We start from the raw sequence: 27,285 nt of genomic DNA on the forward strand, positions 1-27,285 counted from the left end.
ATTCCAGCTTTGCTCTGGTTCCTCTTCTCCCCAGAGTCCTGAAGTCCATATAAGAGTCTCCTCAGTAGTGTTCTTCCCTCTGTTGCCAGCTACCTGGTCCCCTCTGCTCACTGCCCACCCCCACCTCCATGGTGCCCATCACACTCAGCCAGCCAGGCTGCCCCTAGGCTTTTCTTTACAACATCCACTGGGTCACAAAGAGTGGTAGGACTCACCCAAGTAAGTTCAGATGCCCCTCTAACTGGTCTTTGAAAATGACTAATGCCTGTATCTTTGTAGCCCTGGGAGGTTTTCAGCCTGCACAGGACCACAGAGTGGTTGCTGGAGTAATTTGGGCAATTGTGCTGCTAATGAGTTTTACAGAACCTTGGTCCCAGGTGATGCTCTGTGGAAAAAGGATTCTGTGACCAAATTATGTTGGACTTGGAACATGCCACATGGAGTTTCATGAAGGATGTTTGAATATTTATGTCTGAGAGGTCTTAGAGTAAAAGTATCTTATTTGTCCTTGATTATTTTTCCCAGATATTTGAGTATACTTTTTCCCCTTTAAAAGACAAATGTCTTTTAAAGTCTTAAATGTTTTTCAGTTTTTAACAGAACTGGGGATTTGTTGTTATTATTGTTTTTACTTTTATTTTTTATTTTGAGAGGTTTTGCTAACTTGGTGAGTTATCCAGGCTGAGGTCGGACTAGCAATTCTCCTATCTCAGCCTTCAAAAGTGCTGGAATTACAGGTGTGCACCTCTACCCTCAGTTAAAAAGAACAGTCCTGAGAACTAGAGCATGCACGGTAGCTCTGATCTTTGAGGCTGCTGCCTTGGAACCAAACACACTCATTTGCATTTGAGTCTTAGCAAACCTCATCTTTGGGCAACTATTGAGTGTTGGAGAGCTTCCTAATTGGCAGAGTGGAGTGAATTAGGGAGATCATTGCTATTTAACTAAAGACTCAGTGCTGTGTCCCCTCTACCTTTTCTAGTTGGGCAAAAACATGTCCCTGTTAGGCCAGAAAGGAAACTCTGAATGTTCTATGTGGAGAGAAATTATTTCCTTGCTGAATTTGAAGACATGCTTCCTTTTGTCCTCAAACCCAGAGAGAGCCTCCTGCTCACCGGTCCTGCAGGACCTCCGGCTGCCTTAGGTTCTGCTGGCCTTTCAGTCACTACTTTGTGTCTGTGCTTGTCTCTGAGGCGTTGCTATTCTGGTAGGTGGTAGTGCTGCCTTGTAGGGTTTCACACTGAATTGTGCTTATGATAAACAATGCAGAACGTCTTTGTATGTGCTTGTTTGACATCTTGGTCTCCTCCTGGGGGGAGAGGTCTTCTATCTTTTGTCCATTTTCTCCCCTCGCCCGAAGGCTACATACTATCAATGTGACTTGCAATCTCTGGTGTTGACCTTCCCAACCTAGCTCAAGTGGTATAGGTCAGATTTTCCCACTGTACTGTTTCTCTTTTTTCTCTTTTCTGAACTTTGGTCTTTGGAAGGAAGTCACTTTATGCAGTTTATCCTGGAGGGTTAAGCTCCCCTACAAGAACTATTTAGAATTCTTCTGCCTGAGAGGTTTGTTTATTCCCCTCCATTTGCTTATTTGTCCAGTCTTTTATTTATATTAACATGGACTTGTGGGTATTTATTTATTTTATACTTTGGGTTATAATCCAATACTATTAAAATTTATTTTGTCCTTCAACATGTCCCAGCTTTGGCCACCAGAAGTTATTTCGGTTGGCTCCAGTGTCATAGCCCTATTAATGCAGAGGAGTGTTACTTTTGTTTTTCTCTTCTCTTCTCTTCTCTTCTCTTCTCTTCTCTTCTCTTCTCTTCTCTTCTCTTCTCTCTCTCTCTCTCTCTCTCTCTCTCTCTTTTTTAGCAGTTTGTACTTTCTGATACTATAAGATGTTCCATTCTCATCTTATGCATCTCATACCCCAGCCCCAGAATCTTTATCCATTGCTCCAAGGACTCCTGGTTCCTAGTTGGAGAATGATACTAGAAATAAAGATCTGAGCACTGTCTATCCTCAGTGCTCCCAATATGACTTCGCTTTGAAGTGCTCCCAGCTGACAGAGCGAGGAAGATACACACACATACATGCATGTATTTGCCTATGAGTATGGTTATGCACCTATCTGTAAATATTGTACTGTGTGACCATCTGTACCCATAGTAAATATAGTAAGATTATGAATTATAATATGACCTTCAACTCTAATCTGTCACCACCTGGGTTATTTTAGTCTTCTGCCTTATTTATTTGTAAATTCCCACATCATTAGCACATATCTAGCTCTTACCACGAAACATCCTTTCATGTACTTCTCATTCCCACTACACATGCATGCATTGCCAAAATTGTTAACTTGTTCCCTTGTGGGAATAACTTTACCAGTGTGAACCTAGTGATTACGCAGGGCTCATTTGCATTGAGTCTGACCAGTGCCACTCACTTCTGAAGTCACCGAGGTCAGTCTCTCCTTCCCACCCTGTAATGAGACTCTTTTATACATTTGTTATAGAGTTTTATTCCTTTTCATAGACTTTCTTCTTTCCTAGGATCTTTAAACTAGGGGTTTAGTGGGTTTTTTTTCTTTTCTTTGCCTGTAGAAGTACAGTTTCTCAAAGGTTCTTTATTTAAACAATTTCTTAATTTCAGTGTTTTGAAAAGGCTATCTCTCCTTCATTGAATTTTTTTTGAAGCTTTGTAAAAAAATCAGTTGGTCATATTTCTTTGAATTGGTTTTGGATCCTCTGTTTTTTTTTTTCATTGATTTAGGTATCTTTCTCTCTGCCAATACAACCCAGCCTTGGCTACATAAAAAAATCTATTGTGGCTGCACAATTATTGAATTGGGAAGAAGGATTTCTATCTGTTTATTCTTTTTTATTTTCCAACATCATTTTTTGGATGCTGGTCATTGTGGGGTAAGTGGTTGAATGATTTTATTTGGTTGTCTTTGTGTGTGTGTGCATGCTAGCCTTTCTTTGTGGCAGGTAAATTTCTCCTGCCAGCCCATTTGATTCTTTCAAGGTTAATTTTTACATTTTGGGGTGTGAGTTTAGAGTAGCCTTTACTCTAGGGGCTGTTAGACCTTATTGCTGTGAGGTGACCTTTTGTAGCCTCACTGAATGCCCTGGGTAGTCATCAAATTGTCTACACTCTGGCTTGGGTGAAATGGAATGCTTCCCAGTCCTCTGGGACTTTGGGGCCTGTTCATCTTTCACTTTGCCTGTCAGGCGCCTGGGGTTTCAGCTTACCTAAAGTATTCACCAACAAGCCCAAGTGAGACAGCTTATTTCTGGTGCTTTTTTCACGAGTGCCTCTGTCTTCTATAGTGGTCTTCCCTCCAAATTACGCTGGCCTCCACAAACTCTGATCTTTGTCTCCTCCATTCAACGAGACCATTGTGTTCTAAATTGGCCACAGGTGGAAATCCAGGATGATTGCAGTGCTAAATTGCTTTATTTCTCCTCTTGAAGCAATCACAGTCATGAACTGTCTATTGTCCAGTTCTTGAGAGTATTTTTTTTCATATATTTCATCCATTTGTCTAGTTGTTTACAGTGGGAGGATGACAAGTTCCAGTTACTTTAGTATGATAGAAAAAGTTCCAAATAATTTTTTAGACTTGCTTCATCTGGAATAAAATCCTTGTGAAGAGTGAAGGAATTATAGCTAAAGCATCTGGCAGGACTGACACATGGGAGGCATATGCTTAATACTAGATAATTATGATTATAATGATTATCACTGATATTTGCCCACGTGGACTCTGTTAGCTGAAGGACTTATTAATAGTGAAGACTTTGGGGTTTCTTTTTATCTTTTGTATTTTCTAATTTATCCAAGGAAGACACATGAATTAGTATGCTTGTAGACTTGCATAAGTAAAGTACTACCAAATATACCTACTATATATATTGCCTATTAGAAAGTAGGAAACTGAAAAGAAATTGTGAAAGATTTAAAATTCAGACCCTGTTTGCCAGCCTCAGTCAAGTAGAAATTTCTTTTTGTATTCTCTTCACAAATGTTATTTAAAAATAACAGGGATTTCCCCCCAACTCAGCTAGTAAAGAAGAGTATAAAAGTCAAGTAAAGAATGTATTAGCTCAGGCCAAAACAGGCTTACAAAATTATTAAGTTAGCTAATATCCAATACTAAGAACTCATCTAATAAACTAAGCTAAGCTGTATGTAGTTTAGAAATAGAACATCTGGGTGTTGAAATGCAAAGACATAATATGGGGAAATATAAAGGAAGCCAACTTTGTCTTATGTAATTTATAATAGATGTTCAAACACTTTTGTGATATGGATGGCAAAAAGCATGGCCATTGTAGGGCATGGAATAGCAGTCACCTGTTGGAGTCTCTGGTTGAAAAGTCCCTTGAGTGTTTCTATCAGCAGTTGTCACATATTCTTAGCAGCAGCATGGATGATAGGGAAGTTCTCAAACTGAGAGCCAGTTGAGGGAGAACTGGCTAAACCAGAAATATGGGAGCATTTACTTGTATACAGTCCATCTACTTGCCTGTAGACCTCTCTGGGAGCTGTAGGTTGTTCCCAGGCTCTGTTGGCACTCACACACGGCATGAAGAGCTGCCAGTTAAATGGGCCCCTGATGGCATGGAGTTTATATCACTGACCATTGTCACTTCATCCCAGGTGCAGTTCTAGGACTGCAATGACGGTGAAAATTAGAATGGAATAGGGATCCCAAGATGGATCTTAGACTTTAGACAAATGTCTACAGAAAGAGTCTCTCCTACTTTTTCCTGTCATCTTTATTTCTACCCAATCCTTTTAATTCATTGAGATCCAGAAGAGAATTTTAGATTTCTGACTATACTATAGTCCCTTAATGACCGATACTCTGATATGTGCATTGGGCTGCTCTGTATCTAGAATATGCTTGGAAAAGCTCTGGACTGAGGAGAGGCTGAATAGATTGAATGGACAGTCTGAAACTGCACTGCACAGAGTTTAGGAAATGAGACAATAGTGATATATTGACACTGGACATCAGGGAATGGAGTAGGACTTTTGAGTTTTCTGGTCTGTATAAAGGTGAAGAAAAACCAGGCCACTTCTGTTGCTATTGCTATACAGGTAATAGGGTGTCTCATTTCAGAGGTGCAGTGTTTATATTACTAGCTAAATAAAGCTTTTGTTTATTAAAAAATTCTGTTAAGCTTGTTTCCTAAAGAGTTGGAAAGTTGTACTGATGTTTGTGATATTTGTGAAGGCCTTTGGTTTTGTCCTTCAGCATTTCTCAGCATATTCTGTTTTATATATATCTCTTCAAGTAGTCTACCATGTAATGCCATCTGTCATAGTTTAGCCTATGCCCTTTCCCACTCAGAATGATTTACCCCATTGATAGAAAGACAACCTTTGAAATGGGTAAGAAGCAATCAATTTCATGTCCTTTGTATTGTTGTAAACAACTATATTTACTGCAAGAAAGAAATTCACTTAGACACTGCTGAATTATAATCAACCTAGTATGACCTAGAAGTAGAAAACATTTTGTTAAAGAGATTTTACTGTTAAAATGAAATAGTCAGATGCTAGGTACCCAAAGAGTGTGATATGAAACAGATGTGAAATATTGTACTGTGATATTCCTCCTCCAAAATGGTTTGTGAGTAACATATGGTGGTTTTATAAATGTGAGGCAAAGCAATAGCAGATAGAAAAGCAATTTAATGCTAAATAAGTCTGAAAGGAATTATTTGAATGTACTGACATACTGTCTTTTGAAAATACACCAAATATTTGATTTTGTCCTTAGTCTATGATTTTAGCAATGCTAAGAGTTTTTTCTCCTTTTCTGAATTTACCTAACCAAATGAAGTCTTACTTTGAAAATTCCTTTTCCTCATTTTCAAACTTCTAATAAAGAATGCCTCAATTTGAAGGATCCTCTTCAGCTCTGATGAGATGCCTTTAGATTTAAGAAGCAAATTAGTTTTGCAGTGGCTCATTGTAATGAGTATAAAATCACCTGAAGCTGGTTTTTGTTCATGTAACTTTTGATAACAAGCTACTTTCTATAAATTGATGTTGGATCACAGTGACATTGGCTCTGTATTCTGTTTTGTAACTTTATACTGGTGTTCCGAGGTAGGTAAGGATGCTTGGAAGTGTTAGGCAAGGTCACTTTCATTTTGGTGGAATGAAGTGACCATGTGAACATGAGCTTCCTTTAGGTCATCATTTCCCAGGGAAAATTCTGTCAGATGCAGATCAACACCATACTTGATAGCTGTCTCTTTAAGGGGCTGGAATTTTCCCTGAGCTTTTCAAATTCACCTTTTGCTTGTTCCCCAGGTAGACTTAAGGTTTTGGAAAGTGAAGTAAATTTTCATTATTGACTCCAACTTGGCAGACAGCTATGTCCAAAAAAGAGTCAATGTCCAGCCTGGCACACTCAAATACTTGGTTACAAAATAATCATAAACTGTGATTTTTTTTTTAGCTTTCTGAAGTTTCAGAAAAATAAATAATAAGATGCAGCTGCCAAAATCCAAAATAAAGTGGACTTCTTTTGTAAGATCAGGAACCTAGGTTTGCTTTTCTAATCAACCTCAGAAGGTTTGCTCAGAGATGGCAATCAGGTTTTATTAACTAGTTAATGGACTAAAGGAGAGATTGTCTTTACCAGTAATTTTCTTCTTCTTTTTTAAAACTTTACTTAAGTAAAACATTCCTTGACTAGAATTTTCTGAGAGTTCTGTAATTTTTCAAATAATAGCTTGGCCACCATTGCTGGAGATGGTGACCACCATCTGGGTTCTGTAGCAGAATCTGGGTTCTGCTACAGAAGCGATGGAAGCTGTGGGTCCAGACATTTCATTACACCTTTTCCTCATCTCCCTAGGTGAAGAATGTGACATCGACATAAATGAGTGTGACAGTAATCCTTGCCATCATGCCGGAACCTGCTTGGACCAGCCCAATGGCTACGCATGCCACTGCCCTCATGGCTGGGTGGGAGCAAACTGTGAAATCCGTAAGTACTTCTGCATCTTAGCTATTGGTATGTAGCATTACATTTTCTTTCAATACGAAGAGGGTGCCAACTATGACCAGAAAACCTCTATGCACTGATAATGAGGAGTGAAGGCCAGAAGTGCCCCCAGGATCACAGCCATGTCTTGATTTTACCCTCTCCCGCTCCACCCCCCACCCCACCCCACTCCTTCCCACATCTGCATCCAGCCCTCCTTGAGGATGGGAATTTTCAGATGTCATCCAGAGTTCACTGTGACTCCAGCAGCCAAAAAATGCGCTTAAGAGAAAAGCATTAGAATCATATCAAAAACTAAGAGCGTTGGTGTTGAAAATTTTAAAAAGCAACACAGAATGTAAATTCACTTTACATTTATGTCTCCAAGTGTCTTGAAATACCTTAAGTTCCATTGATTACCCAGAGAAAAGTCCCGGGTGGGTGACCTTAAAAGAACAGCTGGAAAACATCTGGGCTCCTTCCAGGTCAGTGTTGTAGGACGGGAGAATTGTGGAAGTTTGACAATATTGGAATCAAGATTTGATACAGAGAAGCTATTCATCAGGATGGAAGTGAAAATGGCAATTGAGATAGAAGTGTTTTCAGTTGTTTTGGAAATTATTAAATTAGAGCAGATGAAATCCAACCCTTCTGGTTGGAGGATTACTTCTTCCTATTCCAGATGCTGCTTTTCAAGGGAATGATGTTCCATAAGTGCTCTTTCCTGGTCCCTCTCATGCTCCCTTTAATCCTTACTAGATAAGAATAACTTGTCAAATGTGTGCATTTGGAAAGAAGCAAATAAATACATATAGCATTGTCTGTCTGTTCATCTGTATCTAGAATATGCTTGTGCATCTGGCTGCTTATTGACCCCACCTGTCTGCTCTCTATGCTGTTCCATGTGATAACTGTTACAAAATCAACCCCTAAGCGGCCTAGATGGGAAGGGGGTGTCTAATTCTTAGTATGTGTCTCAAGTGGGATGATTAGAAAACTCTGTTTCTAACTTTAAAATAGCATTTGTGAAGATAAATCTGTAGGAAACTATGGATAAGAAAAGTCAGGATCACACAGAATATCATCATTGTTTTTTGAAAACAACTATATAGTATTAGACAAAACATTTAAGTTTTACTTCCTTCTACTGATGACAGTGTAGCAAAAGCCATACAAGGATGATATAATAAAGAGAAACACAGTCAGCTTAAAATTCTCACTTCATCGTATTTCTCACTTGTGATAACATTGGGTCCATTCAGATAAACCATTATAATCTCTTCCTCTCCAGACCCTCAATTCAATCAACTTTCAAAGTTCCTTGCAATGCCATAGAAGGCAACATATTCACAAATTCTGGAAATTAGGATGTGGAGATCTTTGGGGACTATGGTTTTACCTAACCCTGTCAACTGTCTCATTTCTCTTTGTCTACTTTTCTTTAAAAATAATAATATTTAGGGATTACTTGGAATCAATTTTACCTGTAACAGCTTTGTTCTAGAATGAGTATTTGCATGGTCTGGTTTATCCTTACTCAAGATGAGACAGTGACTAGAATAAATGTTGCTCTCAAGGCCAGGGGGTTGAGTGCTAGGCTGAATCTCCTACCACCTCCTAATAAAAGAAGAGAGCAAGGTCACTTTATTTCTCTGGAGCCCATACAGTGAAGGATTCAATGACATGATTAGTGCTTATGCTTCTGGCCTTAGTATTGTGGGATTCATCATCAAAATAGTATCATGGTGCCCTGGGAAGCAAATTTTATAAGGCAGAGATTTGCTATTATTTTTTTCTCACAAAGTACTACAGAATGTTTACTTTTGCACATGCAAAAATGTGTTAAGTATAACATAAATATGGGAGGCTCACAAATACAGAGTATGTACATATACTGAAAACTTGATTCTCCTTCATGAGCACCATGTGAGAATGGATTGATTTTCTCCTTAGCCATTGCTAGAGATTCTGAAACCTCAGTAGGATTTTTATGCAAATCCATACCTTTTTAAGCTGTCCTACAGTTAGTTACTTCCTGTGCCCAGTGCTTACCCTGATAATGAGTGTTTCATAGGAATTTTCCCCTTTGGAGTTGCTGTTAGGTCCCTAATTAGTGCAGAAGCAAACATATAACAAACTAAAGAAGTTTGCCAAAATCATCAAGAAAATTGATCCGGGACTATCCTAATAAGAAAATTCAAATAGCTACAGTATTTTATTACATACTCTGAGACATTTATTATGGAAATGAAAAGAAAAATTTTGATGAAGTTTTAATTCTCTATCATTTGTTTTTATCAGCTTGAAACTGATCATCATTTTTCTTTGGATTTTTGAAAAAGAGAAAACATGCCTTTTTAGAATCAAGGTCTAAAAATCAAAATTACTGTACATATTTACATAGTGTTATGTTTTGGAGCCATGACATTTATACAGTTAGGGTTATAATCAATCCTGCTGATACTTGATCAGGTGGTTGATCAGGTTTATACATTGAATAGTTGAATATATTGGTTAACCTATTGAATTAATTGAGAGGTGTGATTAAAAAATCAGACAAGTGTTTAAATTATTTAAAAATTACCACAGCAAAAATACATTGCTAGTAATGTATTTTTTCTATCCCCTTTCACTTTGAACATACTTATTTTTTAATTTAAGCATTCACCATATATTTTGACCACACTTTGTACATTCTGCATTTGAGAAACAGCTAAGGAGGCTGTCTTGGATTTGTACATTCAATCAGTAAGAGCCTCTTTATTATCAGTCACTGAGTATAGTGCCTGGTATAAAAAGATTAAAGAAACAGCCCCTGCCTCAGCAGCTCATAATCTAAGCATAACTCACAATGAATGATGGGAGTAGCTATAAGACTTTGCATAGGTACCTCCAGGAACCAGAGAAGGGAAACGTAATTTCTCCTGGGCCTTAGAAGTAAGTGAATATCTTGGTACTATTCCTCTCCCATAAATGGTTAATAACAGTTGAACAAATCCATGAGATGAGTGTTTTGTGGGAAATGTTTTCTATACAGATAAGTTGGGTTCTTTGTTTCTCTGGCTATTACTTGTGTTAGTTTCTATATCACCGAGACACAATATACAACATCTGCAATTTAAAGGACAAGAGATTTAATTTAGCTTCACAGTTCAGAAGAGTCAGTCCATGGTTGTCTGACTCCAAAGCAGGAATATCATGGTGGAGGGGCATGGTGGCACAAAAATGTTTAGTTCTTGCAGGCCAAGAAGTAGAGCAGAGTAACAATAATTAAGAGAGGAAAAGAAAAGGGACCTGATGTAGTGCCCAAGGTCATGTGTCTGTGACCCACTGAGGTGTGTGCCTCACTAATTGCCTGTTCTGGGTGGCTCCCAAGACAATCAAGTTGACACAAATCTAACCATTACATCACTTTTATAAGAATTATGATTTCAAAAAACTCTTCATCCAGATGTCAAGCCCACTCCCCAAAGATAACAACTCTTACCCATTTGCTATATACTCTTGAAGTCAAATTCAAGTAATACATGTTCCTATTTTTTCTCATACTAATGGAGTGTTCTATGAACATTGTCTACCATCTTAGTTTTATGCTTGATAATGGATCTTGAAGGTTTATCCATGTTGGTTTCTGCAGCTTTACTTCCATTTTTAAATACCACTTGATATTTCCATTATTAAAAGCTCCATAACTTATTTAGTAATTTGTCTAGACATATAATCCATTCTGACAATATTAGAATGATATCAATTGTTATTAACCAAAATTATTAACCTAAACATCCAAACATAACTATCTGGTATCACCACTTGGGTGTTTTAAAGGCATCTCCCAATCAACACACACAAAACCAAGCCCTGGACTTCCTTCTCACACCTGGTTGTCCTATGTTGGTCCCCGCTGGGTTACAGCAGCTCATCTATCCGGCAACAGTCCCAAAACCCGAGTTCTGTGCCGCCATTCTCTGCCCTGGTTGTCCTGCCCAAGCTGCATGACGTCTAGTTAATTCCACCTCCATTATAGTGCTCCCTGCATTTACCTCTTTCTGATTCTGTCCTGCCACCCCAGGTTAAGCTGTCAGCAGCCTGCCTCACTACAGCACTCCTCAACCTGGCTTCTACCCTTGACTCTACAGCCCTGTCCTCACAGTCAGAGGCCTGTTTCATAGTACAGATCTCAACTGTCAGACCCTTCCTCTCTGCCGTGCCTCATCCTTAGATAAACAGTTAAATCACCGAAGATCCAAGTCCACACTGCTGCCTGCTGGGCCTGTGGGGCTGCTCTCCTCGGCAGGGAAGTGCCTCCTCCTTTTTGGGTCCACCCTGTCTCAGAATGTTCACAGCTGTTCTGTCCTCTTCCAATCCCTTCCACTGCTCTCCCCTTCTTCCCAGAGGCCTGCGGTCCTTTAGATGGGACATTCTTCCCACAGAGCCTCTCCATCTTTGGTTGATACACACTTACCCTTAGAACCCGGGCCCCCTGGGGATTCCCACTGTGCAAACTCTTGATCTTCAGTTACGTGGAACACCCCAACCCCCATCCTCTCCTGTATGTCAAAGAGATCCTCCCCAAGTTAGGACACTTTTTTAAACATTCATTTTGTAAATTTGCTGCTCTCTGTTCTGGCTCAGAAGACTGGGGGCTCCTGAGTCCTCTTTTCTCTTTCCTTTCCCTCTCTATCTCCAACATGGTATTTATTTCAGATGCATTCAGTGAGTGGCCATCTATGAAGGAGATGATTCATTCCTTTGCTTCTGTTTCCCATTCATTCTGCTTCTGAAGATTAGCAGTGCTTATAACTTCTTCTCAGTCCCTCTGATTGCTTTGCATGTACAGTTGACCTTACCTATGAGAAACAATGCAACTCGAAATACTCTCTCACGGTTGTTCTAGGTGGCAGATGGTTTCACAAAACACTCTGTCTCTTTTTGTACTACATAGGTCCGCAAATTCTCTAGCCTAGCTACACTCACCTAGCTAAATTTGAAAAAGATGCAGGGGAGTGTCCTTTAGAGTAAATATGCAAGTAAATTGAAGTCTGTATCTTTGGTGGCGCAGAGGTCAGAGGGGATTGGGTTTTAATTTTGTCCTGCTGCTGCTGCTTCTCTGACCTTGAACAGTTTCTCCATGTCAGCCCCAAATGACTGTTTGGGGCCAACTGAAATGTTAAATTCAAAAGAACGTCAAGAAAAAAATGCACACAAACTTAATTTAAACAAAAATGCAAATTATCTCTCCAAAATGTGACATTTTCCCCAAACAGCTCATGTGAGCCAATTTTTGGTCTTGCACCTGCTGGGTCGATGAGCTCATGTGATCCAGCGTGTTCTGGTTCGGGATTCTTCCTGGTGCAGGCCCATCGCCAACACAGTAAATGATTCATGCGACGGGACTGGTGTGGTACGGTGCAGCAGTGACTTACGATGATGGCACCTTGCCTAGTAGATGGCATTTGCTGCCACCTGGTGCAGACAAATTCGCTGTTTTTCAGACCAAGTGTTGGATTTATTTGGATCCAGCTTAGCTTCTCAGCCACTAAGCTTGCAAAGCAGCTCCCTTCGCTTCTATCAGCTTTATGTGGCAGTAAAATAGACTCCAGCTTTAACGAGGAGAGCAGGAGAAAGAAGGAAAGTAGAGGGTTTCGGACAAAATTTTCATAAATGTTTCCCCCAAAATCCAAACAGCTTGGAACTCAGAGATTTGGGAAATGGAGCAGATGGAGAGAAATGCAAACAGTGTAGGCAGCTCGTCAGACCCGGGAAGCAGCACTGCGTTGAGCCCAGAATCCGGCAGGGTTGTTTCTCACAGCAGTGACCTGTGCTTGTGCACATGCTGCACACATGCAGGCAATAGCATGTGTAAGTTATTTACATACAGTGTGCACACAGGCTCCAAGAACTCATTAAGAACTCATGTGATCCTCCCTGGTGATCAGATCTGAGTTCTCTACCAAAGTGGAGCAGACACAGTACTGGCTGCCCGTGTGTTGATGCTAAAATGGATCAGAGTATGTTATAACATACTCTGCTGAGCTTTGGACTCCAGCCTGCAGCTGAATTTTTTAGGGAATGTTATAATACTTGGAAATCAAGTGAATCACGCTTACTTTTTCAGCCAGAAAAATGAGTCTTTTCTCTCAGTATGCACCAGGTATTGCCAAAGGAAAGGGCTGCTGTTTGGGGCACTGAGCCTTGGTTCTGGTTTCACAAAAACACCTCTCTCTTCCATCGAGACTATTTCTTTGCAGTGATTTATGTTGCTCTGTCTGCCTGTGTGTGAGTTGGCTCAGATCGAGGGAACACACTACTGTGGTCAGTTAGTCTTACTGAATTCTTAAATCTGCCTCGGGAGCTGGGGCAGGAAGATGCAAATGGCAAAGCCAGGCTTCACAGATCTTAGCTAAAGATTGAGGTATCAGAGGATCTGGGTACAAATTCAGAAGCCATTTCATTCGTCCCGTCTTCTGGGTACTCTCTAGAAGCATGCAGCCCAGGCCTGTGGGCTATGTTCCTGTTGGGCCTCTAGGAAATGGATCTATAGTCTTGATCTCTTGTTTGGTCCTCTACTTGTGTTCTTTAGGTTGCAACTTTTCAGAGTTGAGAACAGCTGTTTCTCAGATTCCACGAAGTGAGAATCCAGAGGCCACATATAAACCTCCCCTAAAATATAACAGTGAGAAGAGTCCTGGGGGTCTTTACAGGAAGACAGGTTCATGTCTGCTCCCACCTATCTCTGAGTCCCATGTCCAGACACCATGAAAATCCTGCCACACAATGGTGGCGTGCAGGTGGTGGTGGTAGTCATGCTGTGAATAAGACAGAAAGCATCTGGTTTTTTGTTTTTTTTTTTTTTCCAAATGAGTTGATCTTCTCTTTGGTCTTACATAACTTTTTAAAAATTTGCACAGCTTCTTTTCAAATTCTCTTCTCATTTAACTGGATAGTTTCAGTCATGTACAAGTGATGCCAGCCCTAGAGACTCTGTCCTATCCTTTTATTTTTTCCTGATGCTATAAATAGGTGCTTTCGGGAAGGACGTGAGGTAGTATGTGATAATCTTCAGCTCAGAGCATTTGCCTGAGAGAACAGTGCGTCCTCCTTTGTCCTTCCCCATCTAGCATCTCAGTGTCCCTCCCTACGGACCGTCCACATCATGTCATTTGTTTTGCATGTTGTCTAACTCGTTCCCAGCATGCCAGTGAGCTACATATTAGCAATTTATCTTACAAATGGGGAAACCGAGGTTTGAGAAAATGGATTAAAGGTCACAGCTGGGACTAAAAGCAAGGTTCGTGTGCTCCCAAGGCCGTGCTCTTCCTACTGTTATGGTGGAAAGTGGTCTCATGAGTGTCTCTAACAATAACTTAATTGTAAAAGGAATACATTATTCTAGGGAAACAAGATAGAAAAGAATAAAACATAAAGAACTAAACCAAAAGTCATTTGTTATCCTGACTTCTGGAGATCACCACTTACAGAGACAAAAATCTCAGCTCAGACTTAACCCCAAAGGCCTCCCCTACCCTGAGGGAAGTTAGTTTTCTTGGGCTTCTGTCTATAAATAGGGGTGGTTAGGATTCAGCGAGATGCTTTTGAAGGGCTTAGTTCGTCATAAAACAGAAATAATACCTGTTGGCTGTCCTTATTGCTCTGACTTGAGCTTTTCAGCACATAGGCAGACATTCTAAACTCACATATGATTTCCAGCTTTTTGTACTATACAAGCAGGTCCTCTTTGGTAACCTTCTCTTGTCCTTTTGCTGTTTAATGACTACCTTTCCACATCACCAACAGTTAAATATTGAGGTTGTTTCCCATTTTTTAACCTTGAAAAATGTTTTTATGTTGCTTCAGATGAGGAGGGATTATAAGGGCAAGGGAATTTTAGCTATGACAGTAGCATTCTCTTGTTAAAAGAAATAGATTAAAAAATCTAGGGCAAAAAGTGTAAAATATTAACATTTATTAACTCTTACTGGTGAGCACATGCATGTTTGTGTTCGCTCTCTGAGCCTTTTCCAGAATATGTGATAACTGATTCCTCAACACTGTGATACTAAGCTGCGTATTTTTGTGCAGAGCTTTGTGTATTCACAGGGCTATTTCCCCAGCATAAATTTAAAAACTGGAATATCTGGATTAAAGTTATGTTAGTGAGTTCACAGAAAGTTTATGTATTCAATTACAGTCCCCATTTCTGTAGCTTTGTCAACTTTTAAATAATATTGGAACTGATGGAAGAATTGCTTTAAAAATAGTTACAAAGCTGAACAGTGTTTATTTGTACTTCTTTGGCAGAAATATAGTGTTTTTTATAAAATAATTACAAAATCAAACAATTTTCTATCTGTATATTTTGAGAGCTCCAGATATCCTCTGCCCATTTTTCTGTGGTGTAATCCTGATTTTCCCTTATGACTTGTCAGAGGCCCCTGTACAGTGAAGATATTAGTGTTTGGTTTACAGTCTTCACAGAAAATACTTCTTCCCACTCTGGGCGGCCCTTAAGTGAATGCTGTGAAATTGGGAAAGACCTTCAGGTCCAGAGACACCAGACCTTTGCTTGTTTCCCCCAGACCTGCAGTGGAAGTCAGGGCATATGGCGGAGAGCCTCACCAACATGCCCCGCCACTCCCTCTACATCATTATTGGTGCCCTCTGTGTTGCCTTCGTCCTGATGCTGATCATCCTGATTGTTGGCATCTGTCGCATCAGCCGCATTGAGTACCAGGGCTCCTCCCGGCCAGCCTACGAGGAGTTCTACAATTGCCGCAGCATCGACAGCGAGTTCAGCAGTGCCATCGCGTCCATCCGGCATGCCAGGTGAGCTGCGGGCCAGGTGAGCTGCGGGCGAGGTGGGCTGTGGGCGAGGTGAGCTGCGGGCCAGGTGAGCTGCGGGCCAGGTGGGCTGTGGGCCAATGAGCTGAGGGTCAGGTGAGCCACAGACCAAGTGAGCCACGGGCCAGGTGAGCTGCGGGCCAGGGAGGTGCTGCTTTCACACGTTGGCACCTGAATCACATTAGAAACAAGATTTTGTATCTATAAATGTTCAACATAGTCCCAGAAGGCAGACCAACAGGCCACTTAATGAACAAACATTTGCAATTTGCTGCTGGCTTTCTGGATTTGTCATCGCTGTTTACATTGAATATATTCATTCATTTAATTGGTGTGGATCTGTGACTGTAAACTTTTTTCTCTTCTCTTCCCTTCCCTTCCCCCTCCCCTCCCCTCCCTTCCCCTCCCCTCCCTTCCCTTCCCTCCCCCAGCCCCTCCCCTCTCCTTTCTTTCTTGCTACTGTGGATTGAAGAGCCTTGATGATGGGATGAATTTACATCCCATTTCTTACTTCTTGTTTTTAATTTTGAACTCGTCATTTTGAGTTCAGGCTGGACTCAGACTTGTGATCCTCCTGACTTAGCCTTCCAGAGTGCTGGGATTACAGCAGCCTGTGCCACCATGCCCAGCTAAAATATCTGGTTCTTTTATCACTGTACATTGGAGCATTTTTTTTAATGATTTCTTTTTGGAGTGTCTTGGAAAGTGTTTCTCTTAAAAGTCAACATGAATATAAATGATTCCCTTTAATTGAAGAGGCTACAAAAATAATAACAAACAGCCATCATTTTGTGTTTAGAGTTCATATACAATGCAGTGCCCTTTTCTGGGGTAAAGATGAGGAATTAGTATGGTCCTAAGAAAAGCGTAAATTCAGGTATCTGATGTATGGCACTGAGTTTTGCCTACTCTACTCTTGGCCCTATCTTTTTAGACAGAACATTTAACGTTTCAGAAATACAGCTGTTGTGTATAGAAAAGTATAACTCTACCTCTATAAAGAATTATGATGATTGCATTAAATTATAAATACTAAAGTACTATATAAATAGATCATACAATTGTGCAAATCTATTATTATATGACACTAAATATCAGCTGCCATTTTATTGACTTTTGCAAATAATAGTCATTACAAAAATCAGTAGTGATGTTCTTCATTGAAATAAGCCATGCTTCTGTTCTCTGACGATGGGTCTAAGGTATACAGTTCAGAGAGTCGGTGTCTAAGGGTGGGGCTCGATGGACGCATTGGCTGAAATGGTCTTTGTTGGAGCATCCTATTTGTGTTGGTCAAGACACAAGCAGGCATGAATTCCATCTGAAGGGCATAGAGGCTAAGGAATTTAGTTTGCCTTCCCTAGAAGTCCTCCAATCTAAGTGTCAGCTTTGCAGTGAGTGCTCTTGTTGCTCCAGTAGAAGCAAAACGCACAGTCCTGCTACAGGGAGAAGAGGCAGTGGGAAGAGCCAAGCGGCAAGCAGCATCTGCTCCAGTGTCTTGCTGTGCCCAGGTTTATTTCTATCTCAGGGAAGGAGAAGGAGAGCTCAGTACCCCTGCACCTTAGCCTCTGCACCGCTGCTCACCCAGCCCCTCTGTGTCAGGACTACCTTTCTGGAAGTCCTGGGGCAACCCTGCAAGGCCCAGTTCGACTGTCTCTTTGAGTGTTTCCCGTGTCCTCCATTGCTATGTCTTCTGTGGATCCTGGCACATTACTTTGCTGAAATTTGAGGTCTGAAATCAGTGGCTGATCTCAGCTCAGGATTGGCAGAGGGCGTATTTCCTATTTGAGAGGCAGATTCATCCCAGGGTTCAGCCTTCCCTAGGGGAGCATTTGCAGTGTCTTGAAATCTGGACCAGAGGCAGGGAATGCAAAAGAGAATAGATAATCGACCGATTTCCTTGGCATTGCAGTCTCCTCTCTCTGTCCTTGGGAGGCTTAGTCCACCAGGAGGGAGCAGAATGTACAGCTTTAGTTTTTGATGCACTGGGAGACCCAAGGAATTAGACTCTTCTCTTAAGTGCTTATTCAGCCTCAACCTGACTGACAGCTGGCCGTGTAAAGACCACAACCAGCTGTCTTGCTCACTGGCCTTCTTTGCTGTCTCTTCCCAGAAATCCTTTAGCGGCTTGGTGGTCACTTGGTCCTTTTGATGTTGCCTGACCTCTAGTTTTCAGTAATGGCCCTTAGCTAATGTCCATGTCCTATCTCTAGTCTGGTGATAAGATTGGATTAGAACTGCTGAAGTCTAGTGGACACACAGGATGCATTCCAAGTGGCTTACCTTTGACATTCAGAGACCAAGGAAGCATCTGGTGGGTCTGAGGGGAGTGACTGGCTGGCGCCAGTGTGGGGTTGAGGTGACCCTTCTCTCTTCTATCCCCAGAGTCAGCTGACCCATTTGCTTACACCTGTGCAGGACAGAGTTCATAAGTGGGCATCAGGGGTGAAGCCATGACTGTCCATGTTCTGAGGGTGAGATCTCAACTTGGTGGTCAATTACTTAGACTGCTGATCACAGAAGGAGAGGAAAAGAAAACTGGGAAAAGATGGGTCAATTTTTCCCAGGTAGCTTAAACCCCCCTGGTCTGGACCTTTCTCAAGATCAGGTCCACCTGCCATCCTCTACGGTGTTGTTGAGCTGTGGACTCTCAGAGGACTGTGACCTGTTGGGTCTGCTTCACAACTGGCTGCAGCATCTTCTCTTCCTTTAGAGAAGTAGGCACAAGAGGCTTGTCACCATATATGATGCTTGAGGAGCTGGTGCTGCTGATACTGCTGGTGCTAGGGCTTCTTTTGCTGCTTTAGTGATGACTTATGTTTACCAAGAGCATCTTGTGGTCAGGTGCTGTGTTAATTCATCCACAAATCATTTAGCAGCAGTCCTAGGACACATGTATCATTGGTTCCCTATTGTATATGAAAAATTGCCTTCAGTAAGATAATAACATCCACTCAATTCTGAAAAACAAAGAAGATATACGGCTACACTGTTTTCAGCTTGGATATGAATGCACGTGCCTTTATCACCAAATGTAAGCCTGCCACTGTGAGAGATGTAGGAGATTCAAGCAAAGGCTTATCTCAGTTTGCTGGGTGTTTAAAAACTAGTTTTCTACAAAGCATACTTTTCTTGCAGTACACACTGCACTTTGGAGGAGTTCTAAAGGAATTTGGACAGGTTTTCTGCAATTAGGAGGATGAAGAGTAGAAATTGTAGCTCTAATCCTGTCCATCACCTTCTCTAGTCCTGGCCATGTTATTCTTTCTTCATTCAGGGTTCCCCTGCAAGCAGTCTTAGCCTTATGATCTATACTGACTGGAGTTAACTGGGATGATGACACACAGCCAAGGAGACCAATGTGGACACAAAGGAAGCTCTGCATTCTCCAATCTGCTGCATGCGTGTGTGTGCACGCACACACACACACACACACACACACACACACACACACACGCATGAGCAGATGGGTGCTCTTGAATGGTTTTAGCTCTTGGCTTGTCTCACTCAGTGAGTCTGCTACAGCTGCCCTCAAACCTACCTTGTCAATATTCATCTCCATAGCAACGTTTAAGCTTGTAATGAATGATATAAAACAGAGGCATCTCATTTTCTAGATTTTGGGAAGACAGATACTTCAACTATGAAACCACATAAAAATGGGCTTTAACAGCATATATTCCATCTATTAAATTGTGTTTTTCCTCCCAAGCAATCAATCAATTATTCCATCAATTAATCTAGTCCACTTATCCTTATATCATAGTTCCCCAGGAAACCATCCTATGATACTAGGCTAATGTATCAGGAGAATTTTCTCAGATTTTTGGGAATTTTTGTTAAGGCACTATTTTTATTATCAATATATCCAGCTATTTTACAACAAGTAAATTGTCAAAATATTGGTACCTTAAAGTAGCTGCTGACATTTTCACTTGGGAAAAAGTGTAGAATCCAATGGACTTTTATCCTAGCTGCTTTCCTGCTCCCAGGTTATGCCTGTGTCGTTTAATTCATGCAAACAGACTACAGGCTGGGCTGCCATCCTCATCTGCTATCCAGATCCCCAGCGAGGCAGCACTCACTGTGGTGACGAGTTTATTGACATTTCTTTTAAAAGTACGGTGATAGTTTGGGACTTTTAGGCAAAACTCTCCATTTTGCCAGGTGCCCATGTGGCGCGGTTTACGCCATTGTGCTCTTGAAGGCCAATTGTGAATGCATCGGAATGCCCGACTGCTGAAGGTTTAAGAGTGAGAGCTCGTATGAAGCTTGCACTGTTTTCTCATTTTTCACTTGATCCCACTTCTCACCACACACAAGAAGGCAGACTTTCTAAATATATGGAAGGGAGAAATAAGAAAAGGGGAGAAGGGACAGGGGCCAAGGTAAATAAACTCCTGGAAGTCCTAGGAGATCACCCTAATAGCCTTTTTTAAAGTGTGAAGTTTTAAAAAACTTTTCAATGAGAACTGTTGATCTTAAAAATAAAAAATGCGGCCTATAAAAAAAAAGAGTGATGGGGGGGGGCTCATGTGGAGGGTTGTTTGAATCATGTTTTACTCAAGAGGCTTTCGGGAAGGTGAAGTTTTGTATGGAAAGGGAATGCCCAGATTGGCTTTGTTGTGCTCAGTAACACTGGTTTGGCAGTGGCTCCTGAACTTGGACTTCACCTCCTCTGGCTCTGGGCATCAGTCCTGCTGGGGTGGAGACTTTTATGTACACAAATCTGGTAGTCCAGTTGCTTTGTGCTTAGAGAACACAATGGCTTGCGTGGAATTGGGAGCTAGAAGGTGACACACCTAAGTCCGGTTCGTGTGTCCATGGAGTTTGCAGGCAAATACCTCAGTATTTTAGGTCTTTTCCTCCATCTTGTCCTTTTTCACTGGAATCTCAGATGATCTCAGAGCCCTTTTGGCTTGGGTGTCTGTCTGTCTGTCTCTCCATGGTGGGGACCAGAGTCTACCATTGCATATTCCAGGCTCCCAAGTGGTTGTAAAACAAACCTGCCTCTCCAGATATTTATGAGCCTCAGAAGAAAAAGACAGATCGATATACATTTTCTTAAAACCTTCTGCAGAGCTGTCACGCCTGACTGCTTAGCCAAGATTTAACCTGGAAGCAGCAGCATTAACTTGGGCTCTATGTTTTGCGAAATCCACTTTGTTTTGCTTCCTGTACCTGAGACTAATGTGTACGTGCATTCATTATTAATATCAGGGTGTCTTTAAGTTTCTGTATTCGGTGGAAAACATATTTCAGAGTATTTTTAGACTTCCTTTTGATTCCATTTGGTTCTTGAATATGAGTTATCTGAATATGAGTTATCTTCACTGCTTGCCTTTAATAGGACTCAAAATCCAGTATTTACCTAACTGGAGTCTGCTATCTCTGTGATTTCAGGTTTGGAAAGAAATCCCGGCCTGCTATGTATGACGTGACCCCCATCGCCTATGAAGATTACAGTCCCGACGACAAACCCTTGGTCACACTGATTAAAACAAAAGATTTGTAATTTTTTTCTTTCTTTCTTTTGGATTATTTTTCAAAAAGATGGGGATACTACACTCATTTAAATATTTTTAAGAAAATTAAAAAGCTTAAGAAATTTAAAACATTAGCTGCTCCAGTTTTCTGTAGAATACTGAAGAACTAATTTTCTGCAGCTTTTAGTTTGAAAAAAATATTTTAAAAAATGGAATTTGTGAAATCTGTAGACTACGTTTTAACGTACTTTTAGCTCTCTAAACTGTATGCTTCGATTAGTGTGTGCCCACAGTAGATTGTACCACAGAGCCCAGATAAATTTCTGTGGCCATTACAGAGTAAATCTAATCAAGGAGAAGTTTCTTTTTGATGTGTGAGTGCTGGCTTTCTGGTAGATAGGAAAAACGTAAAGTAGTGTATGATGTATAATACAGTATACCCGTTACTTAAAAAGAAGTCTGAAATGTTCGTTTTGTGAAAAAGAAACTAGTTAAATGTGTTATTCCTAACCCAAATGAAATTAGCCTTTGCCTTATCCTGTGCATGGGTTAAGTAACTTATTTCCGTACTGTCCTACTGAACTTTCCAGAAACATCTTTTTGCATTTGTTGTTGTCATTTTTGTAACAGCTGTCTAATGTGGCCCTGAAGATGTATGCAACAAAAGGGCCTCGTAAGGCGAACTTTGATTTCCATCTGTATTTTTCATTTAAAAGTCAAGGTTTTTTATATTGTGAGTAAACTAAATTTCCATTTGAGCTGTTTGCTAAGAGGTAGTAAACATAAGAGAGTACTGGTTCCTTCAGTAGTGAGTATTTCTCATAGTGCATCTTTATTTATATCCAAGACATTTTTTGTGTGTGTGGCTGTATTTGATTGATATGTGCTTCTTCTGATTCTTGCTAATTTCAAAGAATATTCAATAAATGTTAGCAAGTCAAGGATGTACTTGTCTCTTTTGTTCCTTCAATATACATGAAATAATTGGGATTTGACATTGGTTGTCAAACAGTCTCACCATTTACAACATTGATAATAGTCTGAGAGATACATTAGCTGTGGTTTTGTAGGTGATTGGAGTCTGTTCCCCAAAGGTGCATGCATTGGAAGCACAGTCCCCAGTGCAACAATATGGGGAGCCATGGGGCCCTTCAGAGGTGGGACTTCATGAGACCCGCCTAGGTCATAGGGAGCTGCCCTCAGAGGAGGGTAAACAGCTCTCATGAGAATGCATTGAGGCAAGACAGCCCAGAGCTTCTCTCTGGGCTCCTTTCTGGTGACAGGATCTCTTTCTTTCATACCCTTCCACCACTGTGAAACCAGTCCACATTAGGGACTCTCTGAGCTCAAACTAATGAGGTTCGCTGATCTCAGGCTTTGAATCTGCTGAGGAGTGAGCTGAACAAACCTGGTTTCCTTACAAAGTTAGTTGAAAACAAAATGGACAACCACAGCAACTCTGTTGCTGCTGGGACCAACTCACTGCATCTCTGGGAGCTGCTCTTTCCTCCTGGTGGTTGGCTGGTTGGTGCCGCTCATCAATAAGAAAGTGGAAAAAGAAAAATATGGGTTCTCATCTAAAAGTGTGCATCTGAATTTGCCAGTGAAATGTTGGGCATGAGATACTGAGGTAGGAGAAATTCAGAGATGCCTCTAGGCCTCGTGCACGGGCACCTGTGGTCTCAAGAGATGTCTTTCATGCTGCTCTCCTTCCAAGGTCAAATGAAATTGCTTTAGCAAACAGCTCCTGGCTTCTCAGCGCCTGAATGCAATTTGGAACCACTTTGTATTCAATCCCACTTTGTAGCTAAATGCTGCACAGGAGTCCTGGGGTCATTTTGAACAAGGCATTTTTAAATCCACATGGAAACGTTTGGTAAGGCCAAGCCATGTCCTAAAATCAGGTGCAAGGGAGGGCTTTAAGCAGAAGGAATAATTGAAGATGATTTTCCTTCCCTCTCTACCCTCAAAACATCTGTCCCTAATCCTCCAAATGCCATAGTAATACACCCACACTGTGATTATTAAACGATACAGTGCAATCTGTTAATATTTTTAGTTTGTTGAAGTGTTTAGAAGTAAAGTAAGAACCAAATATTAACTCTGTAGGTTAAGCAGCCATGGGAACACCCAGCAAGGAATATCACACAGGCCTTGTTTATTCCTGTCTTCCTGTAATAGACCCAGTTGGAGCCAGGCATGGTGGTACATGCCTGTAATCCCAGCCTCTGGGGGATGAGTGAGGAGAATTGCACGTTTGAGCTCAGCCTGGGCAATTTAGAGACTTAGGGAGACTTTATCTTAAAAACAAAAAAAAGTAAGTTAAAAGGGGTGGGGATGTACCTCAGCACAGAGGGCCTGGTTTCAATCCCCAGCATAGAATTAAATAATAATAAAAAGAAGACTCTCTTGGCCCTGTGACACACGGACACTTGGATGGTGACAGGAGAGACCCAGGAATGCTGGTGCAAGTAGAGCTCTGTTCCCCTGGACTCCCCTGGGTGCTCCAGGATAATGACGATGTTGCTTGTGTTTCCTTTGTTCTATGTTTGCAGCTGCTTGAGTTGCATCCTCTCAAGTCTCCCAAATTCTTAAACTCATCACGTGTGGTGCCCCTTAAAGGGCTTGTTTGCAAAACTGAATAGTCACAGCTTGTCTCGCTAAAGCAAATTAATGGGGCCTACTGATTCAGGTTTGGGGTGGAGGCTGCTGACAGTCTGAGAGCTGACTGACACTGCACATGACGAGACACGTGTGCTCATTCACTGGACTTCGGATGATCATCATCTCACAGAGCACTTGGGCCATGCCAGGCATGGGAGGGCAACAGGAGCCACTCAAAAAGATCTTGACTCCTGAGTTCCTAGCTTTTTGTTTTGAAGGAGACCTCACCTAATAAATTCAAAATTACACTCCATGAGCACAACAAAGGGTGGTAAGCTCAATTTGTAGCAGAGTGGGTTAAAACCTTGCCTTAATCATTTACACGGCAATGACTTTGCACAGGTAACTCCCTGGGCCTAAGCTTCATAATTTGGAAAATAGGGATAATGATAGGACCTCCCTCGGAGATCATTGTGAGAATTAAACACTAGAATGCATGAAAATTCCTTGGACCTCCTTCAGTGCACTGGGTATTCAGCACTTGTTAACTGCTGTTATCATTGTTGCTGCTCCTATTTTAGATTAAGGTATCACAAAGTAGTTTAATCTGCTGGTTCTGCTGGTGGTGAGTGTGGTCTGCTGTAAATACATCGTGGATATTTTCCCAGTCCTCAGGAGCATGAAGCTCATTCTCTATGTGTGTCAAACACTCTACCATCTTGCTCAAGTTGTCATGAGAACAGAGTTTGATAAGCAAGAGTAAACTATTGCTCAGGATGATATGACTTGGTGATGGGCTCACAAGTGAGTGGATTTGGAAATTGCCCCAGTTTAAACCATGGGCTGTCACCTGACACACCACTGTAGGTGAGGAAGGATTGCTGCCAATTAGAAATGGTGCAGCGATATCGCCAGCTCTTCCTACCTGCAAGGGAAGTGGCATAGCCGCATAGGTTTCCCCCCTGGGGTCTGAAGAGTTGACAATTCCTACTTTGACTTATGTCCTGAAATCTCTGCTGAGCACAAAGAGTTTTGGTCAGTCTGTCCTCAGATCACCAGGACCGAGACCCTGTCAACCACTGATTATATCTTAGTTAGTGGTTTGGTTTCTGCTTCACTTCCTGTGGCTGTAATTATTTTGTTTTGCGAACAATGAAGTCTGCTTGTCATTTCTCCAGGAACTGAGGGTTTTTTGGAGTCTGAGTTGACTTTCCCCAAATCATGTTATAGGTCAAGTTAGAAACAAACAAACAAAAAAAACCCCCAAAACTTAAGTACAAATATAGTGAAATCATAATTTTTTACTATTCAAAGTTATTACAGTTTATTTGTGGGGAAAAAAGCATAAAAATGATAGGAAAGAAAGCTACATGTGAAATAATTATTAAATTTAAAAAAAACACAACAATCCTGCCAACACTGGTAGCTGAGCACACCATTGTCTTTTCTCTGTGCTCCTCATGGGCCAGAGACCTGAAGATTCCCGATGGCAGCTTTTCTAGCTTCCTTTGTTTGCAGAGGTGACGGTGTGACTTAGTGTTGCTCAGCAGAGCCTGCGAGGAAATTGCTTGGCTCTTCCTAAAAATATTTCCTTCCCTCACAAGCGATTGATGAAGCCACTGGTGAATCATGAGACGTTTCTGAGCAGTGGTAGGAAGAATTTGATTGTGCTACAATCCATGGGGCAGAGACTTTTGACATTTGTTATAAGGTTCAGTTAATCCTAGGATGATTAGAATTACTCCTTAGCTGCAGTTGTTCCCAGAACTGAGGAAAGGAAATTGAAATGGAAATGAAAGTGGAAATGGGGTTAAATTATTATCCACAGGCAGAAAATCTGGACTGAAGTTGTACTGTAGTCTTCAAACTAAGAGTTGCTGTGGGTTAATTTGTAATAAATTTTTCATTTTAGGATAAACTTTAACTTTTTTTGTTTAAAAAGTTGAAAATAATATAGAGAATGTTCATGTTCTTCACGCCTGGTTGACTGCATGTTTGCAAGGCATGCGCTTATGCCACTGAGCTAAATTCCCAGCCTCAGTATATTTGTTATAATTAACCCAAATTAATGTATTAATATTAACTAATGTTCACACTTTATTTGAATTGCTTTCGTTTTTACCCAGTATGTTTTTGTTGTGATGCCAAGATCCCATCCCGGTCATCCCCTTGCCTCTGGTCATCTCATCTTTTTCGGCAGCTCTTGGCTGTGGTGGCTTCTCAGGCTTTCCTTGTTCCTGAGGACCTTGGCAGTTTTGCAGTGTTTACCAAGTGCTACATTCTGTGGAGTTCCTCTGTGTTGATTTTTATGATGTTTCACTAGTGATTCCAAAGGTGTTAGGTTTCAGGAGGAAGAACACAGACCAATTCCCTTTTCATTCCATCAGATCAGTGACCTCTGGTTTATGTTGCTCACCTGGCTGAAACAATGTTCTTCAGGCTTTCCCACTATACAGTTACTCTTCGTTTCTCCATCTGTGCTGTTCAAACTAAATCAGCTGTCATTGTTAGCTGAGGACCAAAGGAACATGATAGGGTTAGAGGCTAGAATTAAGATAGATATCAGAGACATATCATTGCACCAGGTTCTGATAATAAGATGTTACTAATGATGATGGCAGGCATAGGCGCTCCTAGAAGGGATTACCTGGCAGATTCTGTAGACGTCACAGAAGCTTCCTTCATATGTAAAATCTAAATCAGAGCCTGAGGGATGGAGGGGGAAACTCAGTGAAAGGAGGGAAGGTATGGACAGTCTCAGAAGGTGACTGTGGGCACTGTAGAGTAGGTAAAAAAGTTAAGTCAGGCTGGGACATCAGTGTGCAAGGTCAGAATCTGCAGGACCTGCTCCATGACCCAGCAGTTAAGAAACTGCCCAAGAACACGAGCAGGGTGTATTTTTAAAAGCCTCATACAAGAATATTTATAGCAACAGTCCCCAGTACACTAGCAACCCACTAAAAGATGAAAAGAAGCAATATTGGAAATATGCAGCCACACCTCTGGAAAAAGTGGATACACCAGAGGACCTGATTCCATTTATAGGAGATTTCAGGTCAAGAAAAATCAATTTATGGAGATAAAACTCTAAGCAGCAGATGCCTCTGTGGATTGTGTGGGAGAGATTCCTGGAAGAAAGGCACAGAGACAATCTGCATGGGACCTGCATGATGATAAGAGAAAATACATTTATCAAACAGCGCCTGACAATTCACTTAGGATCGGGACGTTGTACTGACCTTAAATAAATTTAAAAACATGATAAAGGTTAAAAAAAATAAGAGTATCAAAAAATTGCACGATAAAGGGTGGGACCTTGAAGACAGCAGTGGGCTGTG

General features: G+C 41.1%; 1 protein-coding gene across 1 annotated transcript in view; it reads left to right on the forward strand.

Moving 5' to 3' along the window:
- The window catches only part of Dner (delta/notch like EGF repeat containing), a 304,215-nt gene extending 281,928 nt beyond the window's left edge, over positions 1-22,287 (forward strand). Inside the window, exons 11-13 of the mRNA XM_063237180.1 lie at positions 6,891-7,022; positions 15,596-15,842; positions 21,261-22,287. Of these exons, the coding sequence (XP_063093250.1) occupies positions 6,891-7,022; positions 15,596-15,842; positions 21,261-21,372 (491 nt within the window). The 3' untranslated portion in view covers positions 21,373-22,287. The remainder of the gene's footprint in view (positions 1-6,890; positions 7,023-15,595; positions 15,843-21,260) is intronic.
- Positions 22,288-27,285: the final 4,998 nt, after the last annotated feature.

This window comes from Cavia porcellus, unplaced genomic scaffold, assembly GCF_034190915.1.
Source record: "Cavia porcellus strain 051 isolate PalLab524CR breed Dunkin Hartley unplaced genomic scaffold, mCavPor4.1 scaffold_26, whole genome shotgun sequence".
Taxonomy (NCBI): Eukaryota; Metazoa; Chordata; class Mammalia; order Rodentia; family Caviidae; genus Cavia; species Cavia porcellus.